The sequence below is a fragment of the Oncorhynchus gorbuscha genome, linkage group LG03 (assembly GCF_021184085.1).
Source record: "Oncorhynchus gorbuscha isolate QuinsamMale2020 ecotype Even-year linkage group LG03, OgorEven_v1.0, whole genome shotgun sequence".
Lineage (NCBI taxonomy): Eukaryota > Metazoa > Chordata > Actinopteri > Salmoniformes > Salmonidae > Oncorhynchus > Oncorhynchus gorbuscha.
The window spans coordinates 86,988,931-87,004,797 of record NC_060175.1 but is presented as its reverse complement, the minus strand read 5'-3'; the positions used below and the strand labels follow the sequence as shown (position 1 = coordinate 87,004,797).

Genomic DNA, 15,867 nt, shown 5'->3' with positions numbered 1-15,867 from the left:
GTTTCCTGCATTGTGTAGCCTTGCTGCTCAGGTTAATTTATTTATTGTGAATGTGCAATTTCGGCATAGAAGTGATGAATAGTAGGTCACCAGTTGAAGCATTGGCTCACTACTGCAGCGGTCGTGGAATCTGAGGGCGCGTTTTAAATTGTAAACCCTCGCGATCACACATTGTTGATTGGCTGCCGCTATTTACAAACGAGACGAGCTGGAACGCGTTCTGTGTTGCACTGATTGCAAGAAACCAGTCATTCAGCCAGCCAAGCTGTCAGAGAGATATGCATGTTTCATGTTGCCCACTAGTTTTACCTGTCCAGCTTGTTTCCCAAGGCTGTGTCCATATTTTATTCAATCAAAGCGCACGTTTCCCGACGAAATCTACGTATAGAGCTGTGGACGGTGAATTTGAAAATACACCAGACATTGAATGGCATTGTGGCAAATATTTGGTGAAACTAAACATAACTTGGAAGTTCCCGGGAAAAATATTCCTAACAAAGTATTCGCACACAATGGTTCGGAGGGAGAGGAACCACAGCGGCAGACTGCGATATGGCCCAGGTAAGGAGTTGGATTATGCTTTCGGTGCTTTGCCTATGGCAGAAGCTGAAAACGTCTTCACTGTAGCGGTTACGTGGTGAAAATAGACATGTCAAGCAATGTTTTTTTAATAATACATAAAAGTCTCAAAGGTATTTGGTATTGAAATATACAGTCGTGGCCAAAAGTTTTGAGAATGACAAATATTAATTTCCACAAAGGTTGCCGCTTCAGTGTCGATATTTTTGTCAGATGTTACTATGGAATACTGAACTATATTTACAAGCATTTCATAAGTATCAAAGGCTTTTATTGACAATTACATGAAGTTGATGCAAAGAGTTAATATTTGGGTTTACAGTGTTGACCATTCCTTTTCAAGACCTCTACAATCTGCCCTGGCAGGCTATCAATTAACTTCTGGGCCACATCAGACTGATGGCAGCCCATTGGAATTTGTCAGAATTTGTGGGGTTTTGTTTGTCCAACCGCCTCTTGAGAATTGACCACAAGTTCTCAATGGGATTAAAGTCTGGGGAGTTTCCTGGCCTTGGACCAGGAAAGTACAGTCAATGTTTTGTTCCCGAGTCACTTATCACTTTTGCCTTATGGCAAGGTGCTCCATCATGCTGGAAAAGGCATTGTTCGTCACCAAACTGTCCCTGGATGGTTGGAAGAAGTTGCTCTCGGAGGATGTGTGTAACGGCGTTCTTCGTTTGTAGAAAGAGAGTCGGACCGAAATGCAGCGTGGTGGTTACTCATGTCTTTAATAAATGAAGAGCGATACATGAAATAACTTCTACAAAACAAAGGGAACGTGAAAACCTAATTACAGCCTATCTGGTGAAACTACACAGAGACAGGAACAATCACCCACGAAATACAAAGTGAAACACAGGCTACCTAAATACGGTTCCCCATCAGAGACAACAAGAATCACCTGACTCTGATTGAGAACCGCCTCAGGCAGCCAAGCCTATACTAGACACACCCCTAATCAACCACAATCCCAATGCCTACAAAAAACCCAATACAATAAACCCATGTCACACCCTGGCCTGAACAAATAATTAAAGAAAACACAAAATACTAAGACCAAGGCGTGACAATGTGTTTGTACCATTCTTTATTCATGGCTGTGTTCTTAGGAAAAATTGTTAGTGAGCCCACTCCCTTGGCTGAGAAGCAACCCCACACATTAATGGTCTCAGGATGCTTTACTGTTGGCATGACACAGGACTGCTGCTGCTGCTGCTGGTAGTGCTCACCTTGTCTTCTCCGGAAAGGGGATTCATCAGAGAAAATTACTTTACACATGTCCTCAGCATTCCAATCCCTGTACATTTTCCAGAATATCAGTCTGTCCCTGATGTTTTTCCTGGAGAGAAGTGGCTTCTTTGCTGCCCTTCTTGACACCAGGTCATCCTACAAAAGTCTTTGCCTCACTGTGCGTGCAGATGCACTCACACCTGCCTGCTGCCAATCCTGAGCAAGCTCTGTACTGGTGGTGCCTCGCAGCTGAATCAACTTTAGGAGACGGTCCTGGCACTTGCTGGACTTTCTTGGGCGCCCTGAAGCCTTCTTCACAACAATTGAACTTGAAGTTCTTGATGATCCGATAAATTGTTAGGTGCAATCTTACTGGCAGCAACCATGGTGGACAGAGGAAGAACAATGATTCCAAGCACCCCCCTCCTTTTGAAGCTTCCAGTTTGTTATTCGAATTCAATCAGCATGACAGAGTGATCTCCAGCCTGGTCCTCGTCAACACTCACACCTGTGTTAACGAAAGAATCACTGACATGATGTCAGCTGGTCCTTTTGTGGCAGGGCTCAAATGCAGTGGAAATGTTTTTGGGGGATTCAGTTCATTTGCATGGCAGAGAGGGAATTTGCAATTAATTGCAATTCATTTGATCAATCTTCATAAGATTCTGGAGTATATGCAAATTGCCATCATACAAACTGAGGCAGCAGACTTTGTGAAAATGTATATTTGTGTCATTCTCAAAACTTTTGGCCACGACTGTACATATATATTTATATATATTTAAGTAATAAGCCCCGAGGAGGTGTGGTAAATGGCCAACATACCACAGCTAAGGGCCATTCTTAGAATGACAACGCGGACTGCATGGACACAGCCCTTAACCGTGGTATATTGGCCATATATCACAAACCCCCGAGGTGCCTTATTGCTATTATAAACTGGTTACCAACAATTAGAGCAGTAAAAATAAATGTTTTGTCATACCCATGGTATATGGTCTGATATAACATGGCTCTCAGTCAATCAGCATTCAGGGCTCAAACCACACAGTTTATAAATACACTGCTCAAAAAGAATAAAGGGAACACTAAAATAACACATCCTAGATCTGAATGAATGAAATATTCTTATTAAATACTTTTTCTTTACATAGTTGAATGTGCTGACAACAAAATCACACAAAAATTATCAATGGAAATCAAATTTATCAACCCATGGAAGTCTAGATTTGGAGACACACAAAATTAAATTGGAAAACCACACTACAGGCTGATCCAACTTTGATGTAATGTCCTTAAAACAAGTCTAAATGAGGCTCAGTAGTGCGTGTGGCCTCCACGTGCCTGTATGACCTCCCTACAACGCCTGGTTATGCTCCTGATGAGGTGGCGGATAGTCTCCTGAGGTATCTCCTCCCAGACCTGGACTAAAACATCCTTAAGCTCCTGGACAGTCTGTGGTGCTACGTGGCGTTGGTAGATGGAGCGAGACATGATGTCCCAGATGTGCTCTATTGGATTCAGGTCTGGGGAACGGGCGGGCCATTCCATAGCATCAATTCCTTCCTCTTGCAGGAACTGCTGACACACTCCAGCCACATGAGGTCTAGCATTGTCTTGCATTAGGAGGAACCCAGGGCCAACCACACCAGCATATGGTCTCACAAGGGGTCTGAGGATCTCATCTCGGTACCTAATGGCAGTCAGGCTACCTCTGGCGAGCACATGGAGTGCTGTGCGGCCCCCAAAAGAAATGCTGACCCACCGCCAAACCATGCTGGAGGATGTTGCAGGCAGCAGAACGTTTTCCACAGCGTCTCCAGACTGTCACGTCTGTCACATGTGCTCAGTGTGAACCTGCTTTCATCTGTGAAGAGCACAGGGCACCAGTGGCAAATTTGCCAATCTTGGTGTTCTCTGGCAAATGCCAAACGTCCTGCACGGTGTTGGGCTGTAAGCACAACCCCCACCTGTGGACGTCGGGCCCTCATACCACCCTCATGGAGTCTGTTTCTGACCGTTTGAGCAGACACATGCACATTTGTGGCCTGCTGGAGGTCATTTTGCATGAATCTGGCAGTGCTCCTCCTGCTCCTCCTTGCACAAAGGTGGAGGTAGTGGTCCTGCTGCTGGGTTGTTGCCCTCCTACGGCCTCCTCCACGTCTCCTGATGTACTGGCCTGTCTCCTGTTGGCGCTCGCATTGATGTACTATCCTGGATGAGCTGCACTACCTGAGCCACTTGTGTGGGTTGTAGACTCTGTCTCATGCTACCACTAGAGTGAAAGCACCGCCAGCATTCAAAAGTGACCAAAACATCAGCCAGGAAGCATAGGAACTGAGAAGTGGTCTGTGGTCACCACCTGCAGAACCACTCCTTTATTGGGGGTGTCTTGCTAATTGCCTATAATTTCCACCTGTTGTCTATTCCATTTGCACAACAGCATGTGACATTTATTGTCAATCAGTGTTGCTTCCTAAAGTGGACAGTTTGATTTCACAGAAGTGTGATTGACTTGGAGTTACATTGTGTTGTTTAAGTGTTCCCTTTATTTTTTTGAGCAGTGTATATATAAATAATTTTGAATTGCTTATGTTAAGTAAACCAGATGGCACCATTTTCTTGTTATTTTAATTACGGATAGCCAGGGGCACACTCCAACACTCATGTCAGGATTTGGCCAGGGTTGTTCCGGTTTTTGGTCACTCGATGCCCCCATTGTGCCTTTTGACCTTTTGTTTTCCCTTGATCCCCATTATTATTTGCACCTGTGCCTCGTTTCCCCTGATTGTATTTAAACCCTTTGTTTTCCTTTGTTCTTTGCTCTGTTCTTTGCTCTGTGTTTGTATGTTAGCACCCAGCCCTAGTACTCTGAGAACTCTTGTTGATCCCGGTGGACTCTCTTGTGGAATTCTTTTTTTTGTTCTTGTTTGTTTTTTGAGTATCTTTTGAGGCTTTTTGTGCTTTACCTTCCACCTTGTGGATTTACCTTTTTTGTCTTGGAGGATTACCTTTGTTCTTGTAGGATTCCTTTTGAGGTTGTGGAGTTACATGTTTTCCTGAAGAACTTCACTTTTTACTTCATTAAATACACCGTCTCAAGTACTGCTGTGTCTGCCTCATCTTCTGGGTTCTGCCGACTATTCGTGGCTCAGTTGGTTAAGTGACTGTTTCTCACTCCGGAGACCCGGGTTCGTAACCGGGTCCTGACAACTCTGGCATAATTTACAAAGGGAAGCATGTCTGTTTAGTGAGTCCATTTAGTGAGTATTTTTACTTAATTACTTTACACCAATGTAAACACTTATCTTGGGTTCAATATGTGTTTCGGTAGCCTGGTCCCAGATCTGTTTGTGTGATCATGTCAACTCCCTGTCATTCCAGTGACAAGGAGCTGACAGGATAACACATACATATCTGGGACCAGGCTAGAGTTTCTGTGTGTTCACAACATTCACAATGGTTGTTAGAAGCTCCAATGTGAAAGTAGATTTAGATCTTGGTCACACTTACAATTAATTTGCACATATTTGTAGTTTTTTACTGCTCTATGTAACTTAACAGAAGTATCTAATATTAAACTAGATCCCTGTTTGTCTTTAAATTAGTCATCACACAAAATATAATAAAAAATATTTTAGCTTGCTCTGTCTGCTGAAACTTTTATCCAATGCTGGTGGCTTCATTAAGGCCACTACTTGATGTAGTCAGAAAAACTGGTTTGCTGTCTTCTCTACTGATACATAGTGCTGAGCTATTTATGCTTTTTGAGGTTGGTTCATATTCAATATATTTTTTAAACACCCTGTAACTACTTCCTACGGCTATGCTCTATGTCACCTCACTGTCTGCATTATTCTTGAGTAGAATAAATCAACTCAGACCAAGACAAGTAAATGACCAATGGATTATTGTGATTGTAGTTAATTACCAAATGTGCACAATATTGGTCTGTTGGAAACTACAACTCCCTACTACATAGCACAGTTCAGGCTGGATCTTTATCTCTAGAGAAACTATGCGATGTGCGCATTGAGTTCACAAAATATATATTTTTAAACAAAATGGAATTCAAATCATTGAACTGATGTCAGTCAGTTGTTGTTTAAAAGTTGTTTAAAAAACGAAAAGTTGTTTAAAAAACGAAAAATAACTGAAATGTTGGTTAATCGCTCAGCACTACTGATACATGATGTTCTGTAGGGGATGAAATGATAATAGACCAATTATCTGTTTTCTTTACATATAGTGTAATGTAGATTATCAGTATTCTCATCCATCATTACCTCTCCCTCTCTTTCTTGCTATTTGCCCCCAGACCATTGGCTCAAAAGTGGACAGTGATGCTCTTCTTGGGCACGTGTCTCCTTTACTGTGCCAGGATGGCCATGCCAATCTGTGCTGTCAACATGGCCACCACATTTGGCTGGAGCAAGACTCAGTCGGGTGTGGTAATGGGGGGCTTCTTCTGGGGTTACTGCTTCACTCAGGTGCTGGGAGGTCATGTCAGTGACAGGTGAGTCAACCTCTGGTGGTCTGAATGAGAGAAACAATGGCTACCTATTGGGATTGGGATTTGTATTATTTGAGCTTGAGTGATTGCCTGTTATATAATGTCCATGTTAGAAGCTGGAAATCACATTTCTTGTGTGCTGTGAAGACTGCTCTGACTCTGCTCATGATTGTTTGTTTTGCCAGAATTGGTGGTGAACGGGTCCTACTTCTTGCCACTACATCCTGGGCTTCCATTACAGCATGCACCCCTCTGTTGGCGCAACTGGGCATCAGTTCCCTCACCTCCATGACGGTGGCCAGATTCCTTATGGGGCTATTACAAGGTGAGAGGGTGGAAACAGAGAAAGTCTCTACCCTCTGTCTCCTCTTTTGGAATGGTTTGGTAACTTTGATAACAGCTGCTTTCTCTCAGGTGTCCACTACCCCTCTTTGGCCAGTCTTTGTTCCCAACGAGTGGATGAAGGGGAAAGAGGCTTTCAGATGAGTACCATGGGCAGTGGCTCTTATATGGGGTAAGTTATACATGTAATAACTGAACACAGGTCTCTAATTATACCAACATCCATCTCTGATTTATAATTTAATCATAAATAGCTTCATCTGAAATATGTTCTAAATGCTTCTTCCTCATTGTGCTTCTATGCTTGTGAGTCAGAACACTGATGGTGGGAGGACTGGGGTCCGTGATGTTGGAACGCTATGGCTGGGAGAGTGTGTTCTATGGCGCTGGTCTGCTCTCGGGACTGTGGTCATTGACTGTGTGGAGATTTCTACTGAGAGGTATTCTAGGGTAGCAATATAATAATCTATAGAACTGGTGCTTTGTGCATGAATATATTTTGTTTTAAAGAATCAAAAAATGTGCATTGGATGTGTTGTATGTAATAATTGTTTCATTGAATTAAGTGGTTGTTCTAGGTTCTAGATTTCATATGAGGTAGGCTTCTATAATATATTTCTAGTTTGAAAGTATCTACAAAATGTAATGCATGTATTATACATGTTAGTTGTTTCACTGAATGACGTGGTTGTTATGTATGATTCAAGAGGTTGGCTGCTATAATCATACTGCTTTATATGGTAATGTGTGTTTCGGTTGCAGGTCAAATGAACACAATCCAAGTGCTGTCAAGCCATGGATCCAGTTCGGGTCTGTCAAAGAAACGCTGGCTAAAAATGTTCAAACAGCCCTCTGTGTGGTACAGCTTACATTTTTGCATATATTGAGGATATATATATTGTGGATGTAATACAGTATGGCACGTGGATGTTATGCAAATGTTTTGCAACTTCTTGTATTTACCTTGATGTTGCCTGCTTGCCTGGCTCTATTGCTTTTTTTAGTCTCTTGTTCTCCCTCTTTCACATCTCTTCAGTGCCATGGTCTTTGCTCACCTATGCTTCAGCAGTACTTGTTACTCATTGATGTCATGGCTACCAACCTTTTTCAAAGATACATATCCGCACGCCAAGGTATTAAACCTTTATCTCTTCAGCCACTTTCTTTACCTTATATCCAAAAAAGCATGTCTTACCTATACTGGCCTTCTTCACCCAAAATAATAAATAGTGTACCCATTGCAATTTAGTGTAATCTGTATTGTAACTCATACTTCTAATATATGTTATTCCAGGGATGGGTGTGTAACGTAATTCCATGGTTGGTTGCAATCGCGTCTGCGCTCCTTGGAGGCATAATTTCGGATCACCTCATTCAGCAGGGTACAAGAATGACAGATTAGAGTACAACATGTGTTTGTTTTGCTGCTTCCTTAGTAAGTGATTGAAGCCATTTCATAGTAACAGACTTGTTTTTTGTTCTAGGATTTCGAACATCATCTGTTAGGAAGATGATGCAGGTAAGCCTACCTGGTTTAGAACCGCTAACTTCTATTCTTGTGTAACTGAACCCAATATTCAGTGGTTTGTGGACAGAGAAAAAGTACAGGTATACATAAGAGATTTGTTCAGACAGGTTAGAGCTCCCCATTTTCATGCCAGACAAGGCAATCAGACATATCCTTGGGGCTCAGGCAATTATTTCCCCTGACTAACATACAGTGAGGTCTGGAATTATTGACACCCTTGACAAAGATTAGCAATAATGACTGTATAAAATGGATAATGAAAAAACTGTTAAAAAATTATTATAATAATTTAAACATTTGCTCAGAGAAAGATAATACTTTTTTCTCAAAAAGTTAGGGGTGAAAATTATTGACACCCTTAAAGATTCTTATAAATAAAGTAGTCAAAGTTTAGTCTTTGGTCCCATATTCCTAGCACGCAATGAATGGCAACATCAAGCTTGAGACTCTACAAACTTGTTGGGTGCATTTGCAGTTAGTTTTGATTGTTTCAGATTATTTTGTACCCATTAGAAAGTACTTGTAAAAATGTATTGTGTAATTTTAGTCACTTTTATTGAAAATAAGAATTAAAAAAACTTCTACATTAATGTGGATGATACCATGATTATGGATAATCCTGAATGAATCATGAATAATAATGATTGAGAAATACAGAGGGTCAAAGATCATACCCCTAAGACATTATCAATAACAGGGGAGGTTAGCATGTCTTATCTGTGACACTCTGTAACTTTCTCACGATTCATTCAGGATGATCCGTAATCATGCTATCATCCACTATAATGACATACAACATAATGACATACAACAATATATATTTTTTTCTCCATTTTATTTCACCTTTATTTAACCAGGTAGGCTAGTTGAGAACAAGTTCTCATTTGCAACTGCGACCTGGCCAAGATAAAGCATAGCAGTGAGAACAGACAACAGAGTTACACATGGAGTAAACAATTAACAAGTCAATAACACAGTAGAAAAAAAAGAGTCTATATACATTGTGTGCAAAAGGCATGAGGAGGTAGGCGAATAATTACAATTTTACGGATTAACACTGGAGTGATAAATGATCATGTACAGGTAGAGATATTGGTGTGCAGAAGAGCAGAAAAGTAAATAAATAAAAACAGTATGGGGATGAGGTAGGTAAAAATGGGTGGGCTATTTACCGATAGACTATGTACAGCTGCAGCGATCGGTTAGCTGCTCAGATAAAAGATGTTTGAAGTTGGTGAGGGAGATAAAAGTCTGCAACTTCAGTGATTTTTGCAATTCGTTCCAGTCACAGGCAGCAGAGAACTGGAACGAAAGGCGGCCAAATGAGGTGTTGGCTTTAGGGATGATCGGTGAGATACACCTGCTGGAGCGCAGGTGACATTAATGACATGAAATCATTTGAAACACGATCAAAACAAACAAGCTTGATGTAGTCATTGCGGGATAGGAATATGCTACCAAATACTGAACTTTTGACTACTTTATAAGAATAGTTAAGGATGTCAATCATCTTGATCCCTATGTTTTTGAGAAATTATATAATTTCCCTTTTTTTAATCATACAATATAGCTCAGTATTTGAATTATTTATTTCATACAGTCATTATTGCTCATCTTTGTCAAGGGTCTCAATAATTTATTATCTGACATAACAGGATTAGTTGAAAGTTTTCACCCCCATTGGCATTTTTCCTATTTTGTTGCCTTACAACCTGGAATTGACATGGACTTTTGGGGGTTGTGTCATTTGATGTACACAGCATGCATACCACTTTGAAGATGCAAATAGTTTTTTTCTTGTGAAACAAAGAAGAAATAAGATAAAAAACTGAAACCATGAGCATGCATAACTATTCACCCCCCCCAAAGTCAATACTTTATAGAGCCACCTTTTGCAGCAATTACAGCTGCAAGTCTCTTGGGGTATGTTTCTATAAGCTTGGCACAGTTAGCCAGTGGGATTTTTGCCCATTCTTCAAGTTCCAGCTCCTTCAAGTTGGATGGGTTCCGCTAGTGGACAGCAATATTTAAGTCATACCACAGATTCACAATTGGATTGAGGTCTGGGCTTTGACTAGGCCAATCAAAGACATTGAAATGTTTCCCCTTAAACCACTCAAGTGTTGCTTTAGCAGTATTTTCAGGGTCATTGTCCTGCTGGAAGGTGAACCTCCATCCCAGTCTCAAATCTCTGGAAGACCAAAACAGGTTTCCCTCAAGAATGTCCCTGTATTTATCAGCATCCATCATTTCTTCAATTCTGACCAGTTTCCCAGTCCCTGCCAATGAAAACCATCCCTGTGGGGATGGTTTTCTCGGTGTGATGAGAGGTGTTGGGTTTGCGCCAAACATAGCGTTTTTTTTTGCCAAAAAGCTCCATTTTAGTCTCATCTGACCAGAGAACCTTCTTCCATATGTATGGGGAGTCTCCCAAATGCCTTTTGGCGTACACCACACGTGTTTGCTTATTTTCTTCTTTAAGCAATGGCTTTTGTTCTGGCCACTCTTAGGTAAAGCCCAATTCTGTGGAGTGTACGGCTTAAAGGGGTCCTATGGACAGATACTGCAATCTCCTCTGTGGAGCTTCGCTGCTCCTTCAGGGTTATCTTTGGTCTCTTTGTTGCCTCTCTGATTAATCCCCTCCTTGCATGGTCCATGAGTTTTTGTGGGTGGCCCTCTCTTGGCAGGTTTGTTGTGGTGCCAAAATATATATTTTTTTACAATGGATTTAATGGTGCTCCGTGGGATGTTCAAAGTTTTGGATATTTTTTCATCACCCAACCCTGATCTGTACTTCTCCCCCACTTTGTCCCTGACCTGTTTGGAGAGCTCCTTGGTCTTCATGGTGCTGCTTGCTTGATGGTCCCCTTGCTTAGTGGTGTTGCAGACTCTGGGGCCTTTCAGAACAGGTGTATATTTACTGAGATCATGTGACATATCATGTGACACTTAGATTGCACACAGGTGGACTTTATTTAACTAATTATGTTGTGACTTATGAAGGTAATTGATTGCAACATATCTTATCTAAGGGCTTCATAGCAAAGGGGGTGAATATATACAGTTGAAGTCGGAAGTTTACATACACTTAAGTTGGAGTCATTAAAACTTGTTTTTCAACCACTTCACAAATGTATTTTTAACAAACTATGTTCTTGGAAGTCGATTAGGACATATACTTTGCATGACACAAGTCATTTTTCCAACAATTGTTTACAGACAGATTATTTCACTTATAATTCACTGTATCACAATTCCAGTGGGTCAGAAGTTTACAAACACTAAGTTGACTGTGTCTTTAAACAGCTTTGAAAATTCCAGACAAATATGTCATGCTTTCTGATAAGCTAATTGACATCATTTGAGTCAATTGGAAGTGTACCTGTGGATGTATTTCAAAGCCTACCTTCAAACTCAGTTCCTCTTTGCTTGACATCATGGGAAAATCAAAAGAAATCAGCCAAGACCTCAGAAAATGAATGTGTAGACCTCCACAAGACTAGTTCATCCTTGGGAGCAATTTCCAAACTCCTGAAGGTACCACGTTCATCTGTACAAATAATAGTATGCAAGTATAAACACCATGGGACCACACAGCCGTCATACTGCTCAGGAAGGAGACTCATTCTGTCTCCTATAGATGAATGTACTTTGGTGCACCAAGTGCAAATCAATCCCAGGACTAAAGCAAAGGACCCTGTGAAGATGCTGGAGGAAATAGGTACAAAAGTATCTATATCCACAGACAAAGATCGTACTTTTTTGAGAAATGTCCTCTGGTCTGGTGAAACAAAATAGAACTGTTTGGCCGTAATGACCATTGTTATGTTTGGAGGAAAAAAGGGGAGGCTTGCAAGCTGAAGAACACCATCCCACCGTGATGCATGGGGGTGGCAGCATCATGTTGTCGGGGTGCTTTGCTGCAGGAGGGAGTGGTGCACTTCACAAAATAGTTGGCATCGTGAGGCATAAGGACCACAAAGTCAAGGTGTTGGAGTGGCCATCACAAAGCCCTGACCTCAACCCCATAGACAATTTATGGGCAGAACTGAAAACGTGTGTGCGAGCAAGGGGGCCTACAAACCTGACTCCGTTACACCAGCTCTTTCAGGAGGAATGGGACAAAATTCACACAACTTATTGTGGGAAGCTTGTGGTAGGCTACCCGAAACGTTTGACCCAAGTTAATCAAAAGGCAATGCTACCAAATACTACATTTACATTACATTTAAGTCATTTAGCAGACGCTCTTATCCAGAGCGACTTACAAATTGGTGCATTCACCTTATGACATCCAGTGGGACAGTCACTTAACAATAGTGCATCTAAAACTTAGGGGGGGGTGAGAGGGATTACTTCCTATCAACTTCTGACCCACTGGGAATGTGATGAAAGACATAAAAGCTGAAATAATTAATTCTCTCTACAATTGTTCTGACGCTCCACTTTTCAGTGTTTTTTTTTGAGAATTTTTGAAACAATACATTTTTTTCATTTCAATTCACCAATTTGAACTATTTTGTGTATGTCCATTACGTGAAATTCAAGTAAAAATCCATTTAAATTACTGGTTGTAATGCAACAAAATAGGAAAATGCCAAGGGGGGTGGATACCTTTGTAAAGCACTCCATCTCTTGAAATGGGGAATTTAAGTTAAAGTGGCACTCCAGTCTATTTTTCATTTCTTTATCACCTGATTTACTTTACAAAAGGTATTGACATTGCACAAGTGTGTGGGGGGGGTGCTTTTCCTCTTTAGTTCTCTATTGTTCCTCAAGCAAGGGTGAGGCTGACATCACAGATTCCCATCAAAATGACTCCTTAAATGCCATACTCCCTTGAAGTTTGCACTTGTGTCTAAAAAACACAATTTTGTACCCTTCAATGTGTGTACTTTACTGTCTTTATACTTTGGTTATCGCTTTTCAAAATGAAATGTTCATAAATCGCTAGAGGACATCTTTAAACAAGTCGATCAGTGTGTTTCTCTCTCTCCTCATACAGTTCATGTCCATGGGTGTGTCCAGTGTGTTCCTCCTGCTACTCTGCAGGCCACTCTCATTCCCTTCCGCTGTGATCTTTGTCTCTGCTGCTGTGGGCCTGGCCACCTTCAACAGCAGGTTTGTTTCTGTGTGTGTTCATGTAACATTATTCAATCCACATAATAGAGGTATACCCGTATTACTGGATGAGAAGGGTAACTTCTCATCCAGTAATATAGTTATTAGTATACTAACCCGTTGCCATTGTCCCCATGTGCTAGTGGTGTGTCTGTGAATGTACAGGACCTAGCCCCATCGTGCGCTGGAGCCTTGTTTGGTCAGTTTTTAAAAACAATTTTAAAATTGAACCTTTATTTAACTATTCTTATTTTACACTGACGGCCTACACCTGCCAAACCCGGACATCGCTGGACCAATTGTGCCCAGCGTCGTCTGGGTTTGGCCGTTGTAGACCGTCATTGTAAATAAGAATTTATCTTAACTGGACACTGTCAGTGTCTTTGGGTATCATTGTCTTCCTGTTCCATTTTGATTGACAAACAAATATTTTGTTCCCAAAAATGAATATATATTTTTTTCTCCACAGGATTTATGAATATGTGTGGAGCTTTCACAGGTAGGTATTAAATATCAATCCCCCATGTATACTGTACATCAGAATGATATAATGTTCACGGTTAAGTGTATTATAGGCCTATGTACTGTATTTGACTGTGTAAATGAGACCAGTTTGTGTATCCCACAGGTCTGGTGCTGGTCTATGTTTCTGGATACCTGATTGAGGTCACAGCTTCCTGGGGTTACGTGTTCTTACTCTTCACAATGGTGAATACCATGGGCCTCGGAGTATTCCTCATGTTTGGAGAAGCCAACCGTGTGGACTTGTGGAATTTGTCCGAAGTCACTCGTGTATGACCCACACAAAGACACTGCCAATAACTTAGTGTGTATATCTGTGTAGGATATAATGTCAGTCTAACAAAATGGTTTGTGTAGAGAATTGCAGGCCTAACTACAATGTGCCTGTGAAAAATGACTTGTTTCTGACATGTTTTAAATTATGCCTTCGTGCACCAGGTCTGAGAATAAGATGGTTTAAAATATTTATAATTCAATGTTGCTTCACTTGGTAGAACTTTGAAAACATTATCTATTGTCCCTGAAATTGAAAAGCGAAACAAGACAACAGTAAGCATGTCATCCCCCATGAATGATGCAGCGACCCCCATTGGACCAATTGAGATATCTTGTGTGACTAACACATTTTAGTTGACCACAGATGAGCTTTTATATATCTAACAATGAAAATAAATTTCTTTAAAAATGGAGGGCAGTTAGCCTGGGTACCAGTCCAGGACTTGACATTCAGGTAAATTTGCCAGTGGCACACTGGGCCAGTACCAAGTGAAAACTATTGGCCTGAATTTTAAAATTACTGACCCAGGCCAAGATATCAGGAAAGCACACAGAATTTAAATCTGGGTGATTTCACGTTTAATTTGCAGTTTGGGCAAATACCTTATATTATAGCCAACCATAAAATCACATATTTATTTACACTGATTGTTTGGAAAACAAAAATAAAACCATGCCCCCCTCTCAATGATGACATATAGGCTATATTAAACCATTTAAAATGTAATATTCCCCTCCAAAAATTAGCCTAGTAACATATTGATGAAAAGCAATATCTTTAGATGGTCTATATGATCAGGCAGGTGTGCTATTTTAGCAATAAGCATGATCAACTGTCTGACCCATTATCATGGCTATATGGCTGAAGCATGAGGTTGCTTCTCTACATGGTTTACCCCAAAGGGCTAATCATTAGCTATGTCACAGACTAAATATGACCTTGTTGCTTGTATTATATTATTGTATAATGTCTTTAAAAAAACTCCCACTGGCATTCATAAAATCATGTAATTGTTGTTTATAAATAGTGTAATTGTGTGAACTGTACAGTTAATAGAGGCCTACGTAAAACATGCAAATGGCTGACGCGCTTCACGCAGTAACTTTTTAAAATTGTCATGATAGACACTAAAGATTGTAAAACGCTGTCAATTGGAGGTGAGAAATAAATTATAGCCCTGTAACGCTGGGATCCCGCTTTTTTCAATAATTTCCATCAAAACGGTTGTATTTTCCAGAGATTGCATTTAAGATTGTTGCGCAGAGACTGGGTTTATTAGAACAGATTTATTTCTGCGCAGCAATCAGCAGTGTCTATAGTTCTGCGCTCTTGCCACCTGACAGTTGATATTCAACGAATAAATAAACGACATTGCTCATGAACAGCTTCGGGAATTAATCTGATTTTTAAACAATTATATAGGCCTAGACTACAGCATAGCATTATTACAATATTGATTTTTGTATTTAACCAACAAGTGATTTGTGTAAATAGGCTAATGTTCATGTATTGACAAGCAAGCAGCTCCATAGTGTAGGCCTACATGGTCCGTGGACCTTACATAAACCTTTATTTGCTAATAATGACATCCCTATGTCTGATATGAAAAAAGATTGAAAGGTGGAGGACTTTTGAATGGCGTACGGATGTTCAACAATGAATTGATGGGCTTCCCGCCTCTACTTAGACGGGTGTATCCAGGAAGTTGAGGAAGGGCGTCACTTGAGATGAACAGGGAAGGCTTTGACATTATTG

General features: G+C 40.7%; 1 protein-coding gene across 1 annotated transcript; it reads left to right on the top strand.

Annotated features, from left to right (window-relative positions):
• The first annotated feature begins 79 nt into the window (after positions 1-79).
• LOC124032122 (solute carrier family 17 member 9-like) lies at positions 80-15,496 on the top strand. The gene is made up of 13 exons (XM_046344246.1): positions 80-561; positions 6,128-6,325; positions 6,508-6,647; positions 6,737-6,836; positions 6,980-7,104; positions 7,427-7,523; positions 7,701-7,797; positions 7,959-8,046; positions 8,149-8,183; positions 13,198-13,313; positions 13,457-13,512; positions 13,783-13,812; positions 13,942-15,496. The coding sequence occupies exons 1-13, from the start codon at positions 428-430 to the stop codon at positions 14,109-14,111; spliced, it is 1,386 nt and encodes a 461-aa protein (XP_046200202.1). The 5' UTR covers positions 80-427; the 3' UTR covers positions 14,112-15,496.
• Positions 15,497-15,867: the final 371 nt, after the last annotated feature.

Excerpts from the sequence above, each read along its gene's own strand:
- LOC124032122 (XM_046344246.1), top strand. The coding sequence starts at position 428 with ATGGCATTGTGGCAAATATTTGGTGAAACTAAACATAACTTGGAAGTT. Across the intron at positions 7,105-7,426 it reads GTGGAGATTTCTACTGAGAG|GTCAAATGAACACAATCCAA; the intron begins GTATTCTAGGGT and ends TTTCGGTTGCAG. Across the intron at positions 8,047-8,148 it reads GGATCACCTCATTCAGCAGG|GATTTCGAACATCATCTGTT; the intron begins GTACAAGAATGA and ends TTTTTGTTCTAG.